Source organism: Xenopus laevis, chromosome 3S, assembly GCF_017654675.1.
Source record: "Xenopus laevis strain J_2021 chromosome 3S, Xenopus_laevis_v10.1, whole genome shotgun sequence".
In the NCBI taxonomy this organism is placed as follows: domain Eukaryota; kingdom Metazoa; phylum Chordata; class Amphibia; order Anura; family Pipidae; genus Xenopus; species Xenopus laevis.
In genome coordinates, this window is record NC_054376.1 from 23,379,008 (window position 1) to 23,398,232 (window position 19,225).

Genomic DNA, 19,225 nt, shown 5'->3' on the forward strand with positions numbered 1-19,225 from the left:
CGAGCAACCAGCAAGTGCACACATGGGGAGGTGGTGCACAGACATACAAGGGGTTCTCCAATAATGGCTTAGGGCAGGCAGGGATGTATTCTGGTCTGGTGCAGTCCTACACACCAGACCTCTTTGTGCCCATCAGCAAATGACTTCAGCGGAAGTGATGTCACATGAGACATTATTATACCAGAACAATTCACTTTAGGGCGCATTATTTGTTGCAATCTGCTACTGGGCAACAGCATGGCTGGATTGATTGCAGAAGGGAAACAATATTTGAGGTGAGAAACAATAAAACCATTTGAGTAAAACAAACCTTAGCAAAAGGGCTGTCCAAATGGACGTGGCCTTTAAAGGGGTGGTTCACCTTTGAGTTAACGTTTAGTATGATGTAGACAGTGATATTCTGAGATAATTTGCAATTGGCTTTCATTTTTTTTTATTAATTAAGGTTTTTGCGTTATTTAGCTTTTAATCCGGCAGATCTTCAATTTGCATTATTAAAATCTGGTAGCTAGGATCCAAATTGATTTGAATAAGAGACTGGAATATGAATAGGAGAGGCATGAATAGAAAGATGAGTATTAAAAAGTAGCAATAACAATAAATTTGTATGCGGAGTTGTTTGGGACCGGAAAATTTACTCCAACTGCGAATGCGCCGAAAACGAAGGTGTGCTTCCGAAGTGTAACAAAGAAAACAAGATGGCTGCCGTGAACTGCGGGGGACAGAATCTGCACTTAGGGGTAAGTAAAAAGTTACCACCTAGGCTGGGAGGGAGGTCTACAAAGGGTAGGGTTTTTTTATGTAACGGGTTTGTTTCTCCTTTAAAGGGCAATTTACCTTCATTAGCAAAACTGTAATAACACATAAAGCCTGACCCTAAAATCCCCAGAAATGTGTTCAAACTTCCCATAACCTGTCAAATGTGGTAAAATGAACATGGTTATTAGGGGGTGTGGCCACAAAATGGGCATAGTCAAAAATATTTCACTGCAAAGTATGCCATAGACACTCACTATTTATTGGGCTGGTGGGGGCTGTTTGTGCACTTGAAATGCCAGGGTCTATTTTGAAGCTCAGTCCACACCTAAGTGCAATCATACAAAAAAACATGGTTTGCAAGTTTTGCACTTTGCAGTCTTTCCTGCACTTTATAAACAATGCAGTCAGTGCTGTACATTACACAGTAGTAGGTAGCACACACTAGGACTAATTCACTGCCCACAGCAACCAATAAGTTAGTTGGGACCAGTCTACTTCCAGGTATTATTACAAAAATTAGAGAATCCCACCATTTATGCCAGTATTCTTCCCCACCATCGCTCAATAATTCTGCATAATTCTCTTTATTTGCCCAGCAGCAGCTGCACACACACACACACACTTACATTTAGACCAGTTTGTGTGTGACAGTGACATCATGTGGCCCCTACTGGAATAGCTTCTAAGGCAAATATACTGTATGTATTATTTACATAGTTAAAAAAGGATAATTTTGGATTTACATCCCCTTTAAGCAAATCAAGGGTTTCCATGGCAGTATGGGTGGGACTAAGCAAGAACAATAATAATATTCGCAAAAATGGGAACAATCACTCTTAGCATTTATGGTCGCATCATCGAGTATCAGTATTTATGGTCACATCAGCAAGTATCAGTATGGCAGATTGGCAGTCCTATCAACCTTCACTGGATTTTTTGGGAGACCATATTTATACCTGAGGTGGTGGCAGAGCAAGGGAATGATTGGGTGTAATAGTGCAGGAAGTGGTTGAGTGTAGTGGGGCATGGTTGGGGCACATTGTTGGAGTGGTCTAATACAAAAATAAAGTCTGCCTGACACTTCAGTTAGTGCACTGCCTTTTGCTTGCTCACAGGTTTAGAGGTTCAGTTCTTTGTAACGGAACCTGAAGCTTTAACACTGTGCTCATATAACTTACTTTAGCTGTTTACTGCAAACTGTTAAGTGAGTTGAATTGGGGTCAAGGGCTAATACTTCATGTTATATACTTAAAATAGATAGATTTTGTGGGGTTTGAGGCTGTGGCATTGGGTGGCAAAGGGCAGCAGAACAGTTACTCTGATCTTAATAATAGATGCACAAAAGAGGGTTCCCCACTTGTGCCTATTTTTGGGGCCCAAAGCAATGGAGGCACCTAAAACTGAAAGTTGGTTAGGGTGACAGGTGAAATGATGCTGATTTGCTGTTCTGCGTACTCCTAAAAACTCTTATAGCAGGGTAACCTTGTTATAAGCTAAGGGGGCCCAGCCTGAAAGTCAGTTAGGGTGAGATTTGGGGTGAGTGCTTATAAGTACCCTGGGTACCCCTGGAACTATAGCAGGGTGACTGTTACCACAATTATTCTATAAATCTGTAACTTTGTTATAAGATAAGGAGGCCCAGCCTGAAGGTCAGTAGGGTGAAATTAGGGGTGACTGTTTATCTGTACCCTGGGTACCCCTGGAAGTATAACAGGGTGACTGTTCCCTGAATGTTTCGATTTATATACTGTATGTGACCATGTCATGATCTAAGAGGCCCAAAACTCTTATAGCAGGGTAACCTTGTTATAAGCTAAGGGGGCCCAGCCTGAACATCAGTAAGGGTGAGATTTGGGGTGAGTGCTTATAAGTACCCTGGGTACCCCTGAAACTATAGCAGGGTGATTGTTACCACAATTATTCTATAAATCTGTAACTTTGTTATAAGCTAAAGAGGCCCAGCCTGAAGGTCAGTAGGGTGAAATTAGGGGTGACTGTTTATCTGTACCCTGGGTACCCCTGGAAATATAACAGGATGATTGTTCCCTGAATGTTTCTATTTATATACTGTATGTGACCATGTCATAATCTAAGTGGCCCAGACTTAAGGACGGTAGGGTGGAATGGGGTGAGTGCTTATATTCTGCCCTGGTTTAGTATATTATTAAACTTTTTTATATATTAATGGGGGTGCTTAATAACTGAGGGTCTTCCATAATAGTTGTGCAAGGAACATTGTAGTTCTTGTCTGCACAAATTTGCCCAGGGTTTGTAAATGAGCCCCGCTGTTGTCTAGGTTAGATAGGCTAGTCAGTAGTGATGTGTGGGTCAACTTGATACTTATGGACCCGTGGGCTTACCAGTGGGTCAGACCGGATTGGGTCGCCTTACGCACTCTGTTTGCAGGTTGTGGGCGGGTTTGTGTTGAGCTATTCTTTCTGCTCTCCCGACCACAACCTTATGTGTCAGGTTCTGTTTCCAGCATCCACTATTTATAGAAGTGCTCCTGTCCCACATGGCCTCCTTTCTTGACGTCACGGTTGGTGTGGGTCTGTAGGTACAAATGCCGGTAGGGCTTGGGTCAGGTGCGGGTCTATAGATACAAATGCCGGTAGGGTTTGGGTCGGGTGCGGGTCTATAAATACAAATGCTGGTAGGGTATGGGTCGGGTGTGGGTCAAGAGCGGGTGAGGACTTTTTGTCGACCCGCACATCATTAGTGGTCAGTTATATTTAAACTAACTAGTATCAACTCAACTGTAATTTGAGTTGTAATCATAAATACCTGAAGAATACTAAAACAGTGAATCAGCCAACACCCACTGGGTGCTCTGCACTTTTGCACCCCAGGAGTGTCTCTAACCACAAACTATGCTGTGTGTGCCTGTGCCTGGGCCAACACAATGGTTCTGATTGCAAGCTAGTTAAGGGACAGTTTGCACAGTAGGGGCTGATTTTTAAAAATGTTTGCGTTTTTTAGCAGGCTGAGTTTTAGCCCTGCGTGGCATTACCATAATATCTTGGCTAGACGACAATTAAAATGTAGACAGTATAAAAAGGAGAACTGGAGAGCTCTGTGCAGCTTTTCTATGATATATATTGGACACAAGCCTGGTATTGCATGTGTCTGCCATACTGGATACATAATAGGCAAGATGTCCCAGATTATTAAAAAAAAAATTATTATAAAGCAGTGATCATTTTACACCCATAATGTTGTTTTCCTTTGGGCAAACACGGCATTAGGGATTGAGAAGGAAGTGTAGCAAAATATCTTGGCACTTTGCTTCCCGTCACACATTTAGCCCTTGTTTGTCTCATACAGATACAGTGTATTGTAATATATGCAGACAATAAATACACACTTGCTAAATGCTGATACTTTTAATTTCTGAAACACCATTACAAATCACAGATATAAAGAAATCATGTGTATACTTAAACTATTCCATGTATAACAATATACCAAATGCATTAAGAGGCAATCTACAACTTTTTGGAAAACCAACACAGGGTGTGAGGTGGGACAACAAACAAAGAAGAAGAAAGAATAAAGGGAGGAATGTTAGTGCTCTGAGTGGTGGATCAGTCAGATGACCTGTTTTGAGGAAAAAGGAGACGTGGTCTAAATAAGAAAGACAAGGACAAAGAGGGTGCAGGATGAATGATACAATAAGATGTGTCTTCAGTAACATGGATTTGAGGAGTTACTGTGCATATCTGATGAGAGCTCATGCTATGATAAGAATGAAGATGCCACCTCCAGCATTTAGGATGAGTTGTGGAGGAGACAATACAGTAGAGAAGGGTACACATGACATTCCCTACTCGTTTCAAGACAGAGCTCTATCAGCTGCTGACAGGGGAGGGTATTATCCCTTTTATCTCTATATCCTAAAAGATGAACTCTAAATATGACTATAAATACAGGGAGAACATACTATATAAAGGCTTGACGGTCCCTGTGTTGAACAAGTAATTCTGTGACCCCATAAAGTATTGAAGGGAAAGTCAATTTCTTCATAGATTGTTTGAGGCTTTAAAAGGGTTTACAGAGTTTCTAGAGTGTACGGCCTCTTCACACTGTTATGTAGGAGGGTGAGACTTAGTGTGTGTGTGAGATTAAGCCCAGTATACAGGCAGGCTTCCGCACAGGACTTTGATGGTTATGCCCAACAGAGAGCGGTCGGTCACAGGCTTCATGGAGTCGTTCTGTCTTGAAGCATCAGAGGTGATCTGGGTGCAGAACAAGCAATGAATGGGTTAACGATAAACTGATTTAATAGTGCCTTGTGTCATTTAGAGATGCACGAAGAAAAGGGAAAAGGTACAACAAGTGGGGTCCCTTGTTGTGTCATACTGTCTCATACTAGTTATTTGTTTTAATACCCCCTATAATGGTACCACCTGAACCCTCCATGATGATGCAGCACAGGGCAGTATGGTTTTGTGGAGGTATGAAATGCATTCAGTACAGCTGTATTGATGGAACTAATTGATGAATCTTATTACATGGAGTCCTATTCAGCATCTTTAAGTGTTGGGTAGAGAAATATGAATATTATTTTATATAGGACTGTAACAGGTAGTAACTGCCTTTGAGTCTCACCTTGCTGAGCACACTTTCTGCAATGGTTTCAAGACTTTGAACCTGTTCCGGATCCATTTGTGTGACGTAGCATGCATGTCCAGGGCGGGGGCGGGCAGCAATCAACAGCTTTGGAGAAAGAACGAGAAGTTATTTGTCACAATCATTAAAAAAAACATTCTAGACTGAACCCTAAACCATCAAACATTGATTTTTGTTGTCATTATTCCAGTTTTTCCAACCAGTAAATGCTACCAGCTATGGATTACAAGATCTGTAGCAGACGAGCATAAAGCTATGGTAAATATAATTAGGTAAGCTATTTACCAGTATCATTTCACTGAATCTAGAAGTATTCCAGAAGAACTGTTTTCAGTTAACATTTTTGTTCAGCCTTCTTATGTTACTCTGCCTTGTCCAGAAGGATAGTAATTGCTAGCTCTATACATAAGGAAACCCACATGTTTCTGCCACCTAGAAAACCTCTTCAGAACAGGGGGTAGGGTTCAGCCCACAGGCTGAAAGCCATGCATAAAACGTAATTAGATATGGGATAGCTCGCTTATGATCTATATATACTGTAGTTTACTAAATTTAGTATATATATCAGCAGAGAAAGTTGAGTGAAATATTTCCAATGACGTATGTATTTCTTAATAGATGGTGTGACATACCTTGCTGTAATCATACACAACAGAGGCAGAGGAATTGATTCCTGTATCCAGGTGAAAGGTTGCCACTCCTGTGCCTTGGGTCCCAGAGCTGGTTCCTTCTTGCAGAGACATCTGGAAAATCTGAAATGAAGTATTTTATTGGTCGGGGCTTCATGCTTTCTCTTATATACAGGTAATGGCAACTATTTTATGATCCTATTTTTGGTTTATTGAATATTACAGTTATGGTCCTATGATTCAATGTTTCTGGCGGCTGGTGATATTAGGGGTCATTCACTGAGATCCCGGACACAAGTGCAAGGGGTGAAAGAGCACAAAGGGGTGCAAAATTGCAGGGGATGCAAGTCAGGGGACAGGTAGGGGAAACACTTTTGTGCCTCCTTTGCTCAATCCTGATGAATACAGGGCTGGTGAATGAAGACAGTGCTATATTCATAGGGCAAGCACAGGTCTCTGTGCTCATGTGCAAGGGATGAAAGAGTACAAAGGGGTGCACAAATGCATAAATTAGGGGGCATCCAAGTCAGAGGACAGGTGGGGGTGCCTCCACTGCTCATGAATAAAGGGCTGATGAATGAAGGCAGTTCTGTATTCATGGGGCAAATCCAGGTCTCTGCAAGCCTTTTTGACATGATGAATTGTGCCTGTTTCTTTACATTTGCACCCTGCCCTGCATGTAGTAATTGATCCCTACAGTTTACCCCTCGGTGCATAGGAGCTTCAGTCTCTAGCCTGAACCGATATATAATATAATCCAAGCATAGACAACCTTAATTCAGAGCTACCACCCCAGTAATGGAATGAGCAGAAAATTCTCATTTGACAAATAAGTGAGATGCTCAGAAGGACATTCCAGGTTGGGTTCATTCAATGTGATGGGAAGGCTAAATCCCCTGAATTATAAATCAGCCTATGGGAAACTGACTGGAGTATTAAATGCATCTGTGTTCATTAATTGGCATCTTCATTACCATAATGACTAATTAGGATTCTGCTCAATAAATGAGGCTGGAGTTGGCCCATTACATAGACAAATGAGTTACGTGATAAGTCTTTATACACGAGGCAGTGTCCTAATTTGTCTCAGCTCTTCTCATTAGCTCGACCATTTCTTTATATAAAGGGTTTCTGCTCCATAGTGATCTGCTAATTAATCTGATCCTTCTAATTGGTGGGGCTGCTTCTTACAGACATATGCTCGCTTTTGAAGCTTTGCTATTTTGTTCATTAGTCTAGTCATTACAGAGGAAACAACATTTTTTTGTCTGCTCATTAACAATATGTTGTACAATTAATGAAATGGGGATATATTATTTTCATTTTGATGGGAACACAAATGATATCTCGTGTTGGCTGCTTGGCTACAGGATACCCTTGTAATTTAACTGGCATTACAAGTAAAACTAATCATCATCCAGATCAAAAGCACATTGGATAATTTGTTCTTATTGTTCTGGGTTTGCTTGAGTATAAATTTGGCGGGTGTGGGTGACTAGCCTATAGATGTTAAGTGGTACAGCTTTACTAACCTGGAGATATTTGTTGGCTACAAGTTATGTTTTCTAATTAAGACAATGGTGCAATTTGTTGTAAATTTAATGTAATGTAAATGTAAATCTCACCGTTTCTGTGTGTTTTTGACTCATGTGCAGCCCCATCAGCAGAACCCCAACCAGAACCAGCACAAGGACCACCACCACCAGGACCACACAGACAAGCTTCTTAACCCCACCGAAACATGGGATTGGCAACTCTGAATAGACCTGCAAGGAAAGGGAGATGTTGGGTATAATCAAGTTAAAAGCTTTTCTTTAAAGGCAATAACAGACGTATTTAAACCCCAATAATGCACCATACAGTATACATAATAATAATGCACCCTTCTGTATACATATCCATGTATCTGCAGAGCTCAGCTGTCATTCTCGTCCCATACAGATACTTGAATTTTTGTTGCTACTGAGCTATAAACTAATGGCGATATCAAGTTAACCCTCCCGTGTTACTTACAGGTGGTCTCTCCATAAGGACAACTTTGCTCTGATCCATGTCTTTCAGGATATTGCAGCAGTCTACTTTTGCTGAGGTCGGTCCAATTATATATCTGCCTGGAATAGAATAATCGTGTTGAAGTGTTTCCCGCCCCTTCTCTGAGTGTTTGTGCATACTCTACTTGTGTTTAAAGAACAGAAGCACTTCTAGGGTTTTTAAGAGGCTTTAATAATTGACGCTTTGTTGCCACAGTTGGCAAAGGGTTTCAAGTTCAAAATCTTATTGAGATTTTTATATTTAGATTTCAGACTGCTGCAATTGCTGCCCATTTTACACCATGCTTCAATTGCCAAACCCAGTAATACACAGCAATGTCTATAAAGTTAATGAAGATGATAATTACGTGCAGTTCATTGCATCGTGCCAAATATTGGTGCATTAATTCCAGTTTTTTAATTGACATTCCTTTACAGTAGGATTCATATTTCATTTCCGTGCACAGAATGGTTCTTTCAACACAGTTTGTACAAGACAACAAAGATGTTCACCAGAGTGATTGTAGTACCCTCCACAAGATTTTTCCCCAGGCTTCTTCCTAATGTTCCCTGGTGTTCGTGGAGGGGAATACTTGACCTGAAGCCAGATGTCCCTACAGATCCTCTAACCCACAGAACACGAGAAGCAAGTATTGTGTATGACAAAAGTCCACAAAAATTATGAAAACATTGACACCAGTGACCAGAATGTCAAGAGGCAATTTCTAGAATGTTGCCCGGGTTAGAGTTGATGGTCTTATATCAAACGAAGCATACAATGAGGGTCACCTCGAAAAAGTCATTTATAAACACATTTGTCTTGGTCTTCTAGACATTATTTGGTATCTGTAAGAATGTGTCTAGTAGCCTTTGGCCTAAAGTTCTGTACAGTAGACAATACAAATATATTGACCAGTATAAAGAATAACACAGAGGATTAAGAGTAAGTCCACACGAGGAGATTCGAGGAGATTTTGTCACCTGGCGACTAATCGCCTCGTCTTTTGAGCGACTATCTCCCCGAACTGCCTCAGCGTTTTTCCCCATATGTTGCAATGAAAAGTCGCCTGCGGTAAAGCACACGTGGCGATGCGTTTTCTTTAGTCGCCAGGCGACAAAATCTCCTCGAATCTCCTCGTGTGGACTAGCCCTAACAGGGGGTGGAGATGAAGCACCCTGGACCATCAGCTAGGTGGTGGATAATGGTATATTAAGGTAAGAGCACCCTATCAGGCTCATTTACAAATGGTGGAGCAGGGAGCAAATTGCAACAAACAGGCACAAGCCACAAAGTGTGGGACCTACTGTCAGCCCCCTGCACCTTCCTGATAAATGGAGCCCTACCTGCCTTGTTATCTAAATCATACTAAAACTTAACATGAAAGTCTTCCATACACACTCCTCATCAGTGGACTAAAATAACATGCTTAATCTCATATGTCCTCCCAATTTGTCTTCAAAAGACTGATTTCAGCTTTTTAATTACTGGCAATGCTGTTGGGTATATAGATTCTTTTTGTTTACATTGTTCTTTTTCCTTGATTATATTTAAGAAAGGTTTTGTATTGCATGTTCTTCAGAGTACACCCTTAGGGCTCATGACTCGATCCATTAATGATAAGATCAGCTTGTTACCATATTGCCTCTAGATGTTTTCTGAATTTCAGTATGTCAGCGATATATCTAGTCAAAACTGCATAAGTAACTTAAAGGGCATGCAAAGGCAAAAAAATAAAATCCAATTTTTACTTTCTTTAATGAAAAAGAAACCTATCTCCAATATTGCTTTAATTAAAAAATGTGTACCGTTATTATAAGAACCTGACTATATGCAGTGAAATTCTCCCTTCATTTACTGCTGTGGATAGGAATTGTCAGATGGTCCCTAACTGCTGAGCAGGGAAACAATCATACTTATGAACAGCAGGGAGAGCTGTAGGAAGGACAAAAGCCAGTGAGGGTAATGTAAAAAAAAAGTCACAAAGTGTCAGGCTCTTTGGAGACAATATAGGAAGAGCAGTTAGAACTGCTGTTTAGTGTACAGCTCACTGAACCCGTAGGGATGATTCAAGTGCAAGTTGAAGCGAAGTCGTAGTCTTAGAACAGGCAGATGGTCGATAGGCAGGCAGCAGACAAGACGTAGTGAGGGACAGGCCGAGGTCAAAAGGCAGGCAGAAGATTATCGAAATGGTAAACAGGCAGAAGTCAGTAGGCAAGCAGATGACAAGCGAAATCCAAAGTCAGGCCGAGGTCGGTAACGAGAGAAGCAAATCCAAAAGGCAAACAGGAACAAACAGGAACGAGTCCAAGCAAGGAAATAACCAAGCACCGTTTGCTTTTGCTGAAGACTATTTAAAGGGACAGATTTGGCGCCAAACGTGACTCCGCAGCGTGATTGACGCAGAGCGTCAATTAGCGCGCTCGCGTCCGTTGAGACGCGCTCGCGTCCGTCGCGACGCGCGCGTGTACGAATAAACGGACGCGCGCCCGCGCAAAGACGCGAACGTGGGCGCCAGACGCCGAAGATGCCCAGAAGCCTGCGCACCCCTGCGCCTGCGCCCCACATCGGACAGAGCACTAGATATATTTGGCACAGGTACCTTACACAAAGTTTAACCAATAGCAAATAATGAAAAATTGATAACCCAAGGAGATGGGAGTGATGACATCTATCCAAATATTTTGGATAGTTCTGGAAAGATTTCCCAAGGATTGTGTACATGGCCCATAAACTATGGGTTTCAACCTCCTGTTAAAACCTTGGACATCACAAGGACAAATACTCCCTTGAACAAAATGCCTTTTCTTATGTGTTTATCTAGAAGGGATGCCAATGGACATTTTGGATGGTTTTGGATTTACCAATGCTAGGATCCATAATCCACCTTGAGATTGCCTTGGGCACCACAAGGACAAATACAACCCTGTGTAAAAAGCTTGCCTTTATTGGAGAAGCTATGGATGACATTTCCCACAGAGTCCATAACCCAAAACCTATGGTTCTGTAAAAGTCTAAAACACCAAAATGAGTAGACAGCTTGCATTTCTTACATTACATTTCCCCATTTTACAGTAAACCTTATATTACAGGTTTAAACACTATATTGCTGGCCTATACACTAAAAATATACTGTACTATGTGAAATGTTCCGGTGCAGATGCTGTTTCTCCTACGTACAAAAATCCACATTTGAGTTTCCTTTAATTAGATACTTTCATATGTAATAAAATTTTTTAGATTTACCTTTAAAATAAAGGGCCGCAACTGTCACCACACTTTTCTAGGCAAATCATTCTTCCCATACAGTTACATATAACCCACAAATATAGAATCTACGGTTCTGGCACACTGTTATTTTTGTGTCAGCAGCAAGGATTGTATAATTAGCACCCAAAGTAAACTATGATACAATAATCCTGAAAACATTTCCACCGTGTGAATAATTCTAGAGTGGAAACAGAAGCATAAAATGATGTGACGTCAGAGAAGAAACTGATGAACTGCCTGCAGTTGCATGCAAATGTTAGAATGGACACAAGGGTGAAGTGGAATTAATGAGCATCAATACTGGGTGGGGGCATAGGGCCCCCCCAGAATTTCCACCCCCGTTCTAGAAGTCTCACATATGGCTGAGCAGAGATGCAGGAAAAGTTGAGTGTAGTGGCGAAAACTACCCCCTGCCAAAAATGATCTTCTGTGGTGCCTGGTGGAATTAATATGTGAGCTGCAGGTAATTCCATGGTTCCCTTAATGGGCTGCACCAACACACGGATCTGACTTGCATCCAATGAATGAAACACTTCTTACTCATCTTTTTACTGCTATTTGAGGTTTTTGCAAAAACTCGAAACTGAAAACTTGTCAGCCTGTAAAAGACAAGACTGACAAGTTCATGTAGAAGCCAATGGAAGATGTATTAGAAAAATTCAAGCTATATTTCAATGAATGTTTTCCAGATTCATTTGAAATTCTCAGAATGTGATTTCACTATGTTTTAATTTTGGAGATTCAAGTTTTTTAATAAACAAGAGCATGTTTGAGGTTTTTAAGTTTTTCCAAAAAAAATAATAATTTAGAAAAACCTAGAAAATTTGATTTTTGATACTTTCTCCCTTGCAGTTACTGAGGCTTTGCACCAGAAGTGATGAAATGTATGTATAGAAATGCATAAAAAAAACCTGCTCCAGATTTATTTTGTTACTCTTTCAGATTTCACACCTTTGAAACTCAAAAAAGTCTTTCCAGGAGCTGCTCAAAGAGGACTTAGATAGCAACTTAGATAGCAACTTTGTCACGCAACCTTGATATAAATTACCACCTTGATAAAATGCAATAACACCTAACATAGTAAGTTAGGTCGATCACATCCATCAAGTTCAACCTTTTAAGTCTTTATATAACCTGCCTAAAGCTGGCCATAGACGCAAAGATCCGATCGTACGAATCAACGTACGATCGGACTTTCCCATCTCCCGACCCTCCACTAACCATTCAGATCAAAGTCTTTACCATTCCGATCAAATAAGAACAGATCACCCAATGTTCTGCCCCTGACAGCAATCGTACGATACTTATGTCTGACAACACTAGTGACAGTCTCCCACTGAAAATCGTAAGATCGGCAATACACGCAGAGATATTATCGGCAGGCGACAGAAATTTTCTAACCTGTCCGATCGACCAAACGACCGATCTCCGACGGACGAAAAATGTCGGGACTCTCCACACATGGTCCGAAAATCGTATGAATCCACGATTCGTAAGATCGGATCTTTGCGTCTATGGCCAGCATAACTGCTAGTTGATCCAGAGGAAGGCAAAAAAACGCATTGAAGCCTCAGAGGGGAAAAATTCCTTCCTGACTCCAAAATGGCAATTGAACTAGTCCCTGGATCAACTTGTACTATGAGCTATCTTCCATAACCCTGTATTCCCTCACTTACTAAACACCATCCAACTCCTTCTTAAAGCTATCAAATGTATCAGCCTGTACAACTGATTCAGGGAGAGAATTCCACATCTTCACAGCTCTCACTGTAAAAAAAAAACCTTCCAAATATTTAGGTGGAACCTCTTTTCTTCTAATCGGAATGGGTGACCTTGTGTCAGCTGGAAAGACCTACTGGTAAATAAAGCATTAGAGAGATTATTATATGATCCCCTTATATATTTATACATAGTTAAGCACCTCCAGTGTGAACAATCACAACTTGGCCAATCTTTCTCATACAATCCCTTTTTTAAATATAGAAATCACATCAGCTTTCCTCTAATCCATAGGTACCACAACAGATGAAAGAGAGTCTGAGAAAATCAGAAATAGAGGTCTGTCTAAAACTGAACGAAGCTCTCTTAGTACCCAAGGGTGTATTCTATCTGGTCCTGGCACCTTGTTCACATTAATTTTTAGTAAAGCTTTATGAACCATATCCTGAGTCAGTCACTGACTTTTCTGAGGTGAACCAACAGTGCAGCTATGAGGTAAGTCTTGGAACTCCGACTCCTCTATTGTATACACTGAAGAAAAGAACTGATTTAGCACATTTGCCTTTTCAGTATTTGTTACAACCATACTGGTACCATTATTTAAAGGAGAAACATTCTCAATCCACATCTTTTTACTATTAATATATTAAAAAAACTTTTTGTGGTTAGACTTGCCTCTGCCCCAATGTTCTCCTCATTTTCTATCTTTGACTTCCGGATTGCTGTTTTACAACATTTAGGGGGTTATTTACTAGAATCCGAAAATTTCTCACTATCATGTTAGAACCACTTCAACCAAACTCCTGTGCACATTTTTACTATATTTATCAATACATTTACTCATGCAGGAAACGACTCGATAAAATTGTTTGGTTATCGCCCGAAAACCATGAATTCATTGGATTATTGTATGAAACCCAGCGCAGATCATGATATCTTCCAGTTGTAAACAGGACATCTGCCATTGACTTCTACATGACCTCGGTCATGCCTTTCTCTTGTTTCATATTAACTTCTTTACTTCTATATTAAGCCACATAGGGTGGTTTCTGGTGCTTCTACATTTACTTCTCAAGGGAATAAATTGAGAACAGGAACAATTTAAAATCATTGTAAAGTAAATATAATCCCCAAATCAATGCTCTGAAGGGCAGTTCTTAAGGAGCTAAAATGTGCATTTCTGAAACTCAGGGTTTTTGTTGCCCCAGTGTATATTTATTTTATACAGGCTTGACTTGACATGATTCTCATAACTGATACTGTCCTTCATTGGAATGTTGAGGACTAGATATAGACTTCACAGCAACAATCAGTATCTAGCGATATCAGATTTGCTTTTCTGTTTCCAAAGACTTTTAGCATCTGTACCTTTTGACACCCTGAGACAATGGGAAATCTGCTTTTTTACTAAATTCTCGAGACTAAATTATTACTGAGCACCTCAGTAACTTTAGGAACTTTAATCTTTTCCCAAAGTTGAAAAAACATTCACCTTACATCTAAGTAAAACCTTCACCTTCTCATAAATCACATAGTTCTTTTAAGCATTTATAGTGCTTCATGTTTCAGATGCTGAAGTCAATGATGGGGAATATTGAAAAACAATTCTGTTTCAGATGTTCTTTATTGGGTTTGGATCAATATTGTAACAGTTTAACTGATGATAATGGACAGAAATGTACACATTAAAATGATCAATTAAAACTGCAAATGCAGGGCGGACAGTGCAATATTGGGCACAGCCGTCATGTTCATTACTCACAATGTATCGTTTTTGCCATTTTAATTTCAGGGTCATTACGATCAGCCAGGAGTTGTGTCTGGTGCAATTGTGACCAAAGTGTCAAAACCACCAGAGTTGCGCACACACGTCAACACTGCAACTTACTTAGAAGAAGAGATGTTATATGTCAGGTGGAGAAAGTCACCCTATGGTGAGGTCACCAAACAATCTTTGCCCGATTTGGCCACCCAATCTCTAAGATCGTACAGAGATCCTTTGGGCATGGGTAAAGGGGTCACCTGCAACTGACTCCCGCTCCAAGCAAAATGATTAAGTAGGCCTTTGCTGTAAGAAGTAGGCACCTCACAAAGTAATGCAATGAACCAAGGCAAAGACTTTATTTAGCAGCTTCTTGCAGGAATTGCAAAATGAATACTGGGGCACGGGAGGCCTGACGTTTTCATTATATATTGTTTACACAATTTAGTCGGACAGGTTAAAAGATTTATATTGGCTACTGATAAGATCTTTGCATATATTGCCTATCTGTCTATATCAGTACCTTGTTCTTAATCCTAATTAAGATATAATTTATACTCATTGGGACCACAGGCTGTGATTACTTGACTAGCACAGCTACCTGGTACTAACCTCACCTAGTCCTAACAGGGTGCAGCCTACTAACCTCTATGGCATCTACAGTCTGCAGTAAAGTACATTTCACCTTCTTACACATGACCCTTATTTGACGGGACTTCAGACCTGCCCAATAGATAGTGATCAAATATTGGGTGGGCAGCTCTGTGGGAGGCACCTCATACAAAGGTCAGTAGGCATCAAACTTGGTCTGGAGGCAATACAGGTCAGTACAGGACAACATGGGTTGTATCATCGTTTCTATCACTGAGATAGAATGGTGCCTGAGCAAGCAAAGGCTAGATACTTGGTTTAGTATCCAGTCTTACATTTTTTATAGCAGATCCCTTTTCCATTAAATATTTGAAATGCCAATTTCTAAAAAAAAACTCTTGTTTTGTTACTTTCCCAACATTGTTCATTGTTTTCATTTGATTGCATAAAATCGTTGCTACACCCTTCGATACTTGTGATTACCTATTTTTACTTGCAAAACCTCTTAATCTTAAACTGCAGTAAAGTATATTTCACCTTCTTACAAATGACCCTTACTCGACGGCACTTCAGACCTGCCCAATAGAATAATGGTCATTCAGAAGCTTCATCTGTCTCAGTGACAGTCTGTCAGAATGGTTTCCTGAACCCCCTTAATGATGTTTTTTCATGATTTCACAATGTGGAGAAAATTTGAATACTTAGGATACTTAACTAACGTTCCAAGTGTTTTTTAATTTTGTTTTTAATTTTTTTTAAAGAATCTGAATTAAAATAAAAAAGTCTTATATCTCCTTAAATCACAGAGCTATAGGAACGAATTACCATTGGATTTACGGGCCAATTCCCATTATTATTTTCAGCTGCAGCCTCTGTATTTTAACAAGGCAGAATAGAGAGAGATAAAAAGCTAGTCAATAAGGTAAATATGTTAAAGGAAAAGGAAAGACCTGCTATACTTGGGGGTACCAAAAGTTAGGCACCATAACTGATTGCATTTATTTAACTGACACCATGGGCCAGTGCTCCTATCAGCAGAAAACTGCACTGGCCCGGGGTTATTCCAGCCAGTACCACGGAGCAATCCTTTTACGGCTCCTTCTTTCAAATCGCGGGTGCTCATGCACAGTAGAGTGAAAAGCTGAACTTTAATGGAAAAGTTGGCTATTTTGTTCTATTGAGCATGAGTCTGCCCCAGGAAATTTGAAGAAAGAAGCAGGAGGAAAATGATTGCTTCTTGGTGCTTGCCGAAAGAATTCCAGGCCGGTGCAGTTTTCTGCTCACAGGTGCACCGACCCAGGGTTTCAGGTAAGTAAATGTGATCACCTGGAGGTGCCTAACTTTTGGCACCCCCAAGTAAAAAGGACTTTTCTTCTCCTTTAAGCACCCCCACCCAGTATTAAAAATCGATGACTTTCTACCCAGGTGTAATGAGAGGGATTTTTTGATCAATAATGGCTCATGGTAATACTTTGATTGAAAAATACAAGGGGGGTAGTGGGAGCACTCCAGGCTAAAAAAATACATTTAAATACAATGGAAGTGCAACTGACATCCTATTAATTGATGCACATTCACTGGTTCCCTGTCTCACAAGTAATTCAGTATATATGCAAGTGCATGTGTATATATAAAAACAAGGGTTGTTAGTTACAAAGTTATGATCATAAAATTGGTAAGCCACCATACCACGTCAAGGTAAACCCCATACGGTGGTCCCTAACTGTTTACCTCTGGTCATAGTGTAAAAGTAGTAATCCTTGGGAACAGTGCCTCCTGACCTTGGCTTTGGTTTTAATCAGAGGGCTAGATCCTCCCCTGCCACTGACTAATGTGGCTTTTATGAGAGAGAGAGATTGCCCATACCAATGGCCATTTTTAAAGGCATCGGACCACTTTAGTTGAAGGGGCGGGTAGGGGGTGCTACAAACCACTTGGAAGCAGCGCCTGCTTCAAGGCAAAAATACAAGGGGGTTGTGGGAGCACTCCTAAGGCTAAGTAAAAATGTATTAAAGTATAATGGAAGTGCTACTGACTTGACCAAATTAATCAGAGCACATTCCCTGGGCCCCAGTCTAAGTAATTCAGTATATATGCAAGTGCATGTGTTCACAAGACAGGGGTTTTTAGGTACACAGTTATGATCATAAAGTTGATAAGCCACCATACCACATCAAGGTAAACCCCATACGGTGGTTCCTAACTTGTTTACCTCTGGTCATAGTATAAAGTATCTTGTGCCTCTCTGCATAGTAGCATTAATTGAAGTAAATGTCTGCTGAACATTGGTTTCAGTCTGAGGGCTAGATCCTTCCCCGCTGCTAGCTTGCAGCTTTTAAGACTTTGAACCCAGTAGCTTCTTGTATAATACCAGCATTGAACATCAAATACAAAGCAGTTTTAATCTTGTATAATGAAGCTTTGTGGAAGGGGAGTTAATCAACTTGATGCTTGATGACCTAATACTTGTTCTTTTTATGACTTTTGGAAATTTCTGGATATTCTCATATGTATACTCTAATATGTTTATTATTTCTGAAGCCTTATCAGACTCTCCTTTATTATAGCTAAGGGCAAAATATGCTATTAGCTGGTGCGTTTTTTAATTATTTCCGAGAGACGCATAGAACCTCTAGTAAAACACCAGGGCTGGTGCTCCTCTTCTTTAAATAAAAACCACAGAGTAGAATAAACAAAACACCACAACACCAAGACAATGTCTTCCTCCCTTATGTCAGGCATCTCTTCCTGGGCAAATGTACAGTAAAGTTCTAAAAAATATTATCCTGTGAATGTGCCTGCCCAGGGCTGCTGTTCCGATGGCTACCTTGGCAGAAGTCAGGAAAATGGTAGTGTAACACATTGCTGGAGAGTACCCGGTGTTGAGCCTTAACTTAATAAATAAGAGGGCTGGTCTGGGGTAATAACAAAAAACCTATTTTTAACTAAGGGCTGCCTAATCAACTGGATCCCCCCAAGGTAATTTCAAGATAAAACTTGTTATCCAGAAACTCTGAATTACGAGAAGGAAATAATCCACATTTTTTAAAATGTAGAAATAAAACAGTACCTTGTACTTGTTACTAAATTAATCCATTTTGGAGAAGTAGCCATATCCTAATATTTACAAGCAACATTCTGTGATGAAACAAATGTCGTTCCAAATGTAATGTAATTTTTAAATACACTATATATAATACCCAAGATTCATGAATATCTTATATATTAAATACAGGTATTGGATCTGTTATCCAGAATGCTTGGGGTTTTCCGGATAACAGATATTTCTGTAATTGGATCTTTGTACCTTAAGCCTACTAGAGAATTATGTAAACATTAAATAAAGCCAATAGGCTGGTTTTGCTTCCAATAAGGATTAATTAGTTATTAATTAGGATCAAATCTTGGTTTGGATCAAATACAAGGTTCTATTTTAATATATAAGAGAAAAAGAAAATCATTTTAAAAAATGTGGAATATTTGGAAAAAATGGAGTCTATGGGAGACAGACTTCTCATTCTGAGCTTTCTGGATAATAGGTTTTGGGAATAACAGATCCAATCTCACATCCCTGATGTGGCTCCCGGGGGAAAAGGCTGTGGCTGAGTGCTGTTATATCATAAAATTCATAGGGGACTTCTAATATATTTTAATGTAGTGGGCAGATTATTTCTACGTTACAATAAATGATGTAGGAATAGCAAAGTCAGTAAGGACCAATAAGTGTGTGTGTGAAAAGCTATAGGTTATTAATAGCTAATGTGTATAATATAATGAAAATCATTCATATAAAGTGATGCTTAATCAAACTATATTTAATAAATGCTTGTGCTCTTAA

The 19,225-nt window shown here is 40.0% G+C and overlaps 1 protein-coding gene across 4 annotated transcripts in view; it reads right to left on the bottom strand.

Moving 5' to 3' along the window:
- Positions 1–4,127: 4,127 nt before the first annotated feature.
- Positions 4,128–19,225, bottom strand: part of sftpc.S (surfactant, pulmonary-associated protein C S homeolog) — a 78,063-nt gene continuing 62,965 nt past the window's right edge. For 3 of the 4 annotated variants that reach the window (XM_041587727.1, XM_041587728.1, XM_041587729.1), the window contains exons 3-7: positions 8,031–8,124; positions 7,643–7,783; positions 6,021–6,140; positions 5,368–5,475; positions 4,128–4,994 (exon numbers count right to left, since the gene is read on the bottom strand). In XM_041587727.1, the coding sequence (XP_041443661.1) occupies positions 4,881–4,994; positions 5,368–5,475; positions 6,021–6,140; positions 7,643–7,783; positions 8,031–8,124 (577 nt within the window). In that variant the 3' untranslated portion in view covers positions 4,128–4,880. 4 annotated transcript variants of the gene reach the window in all.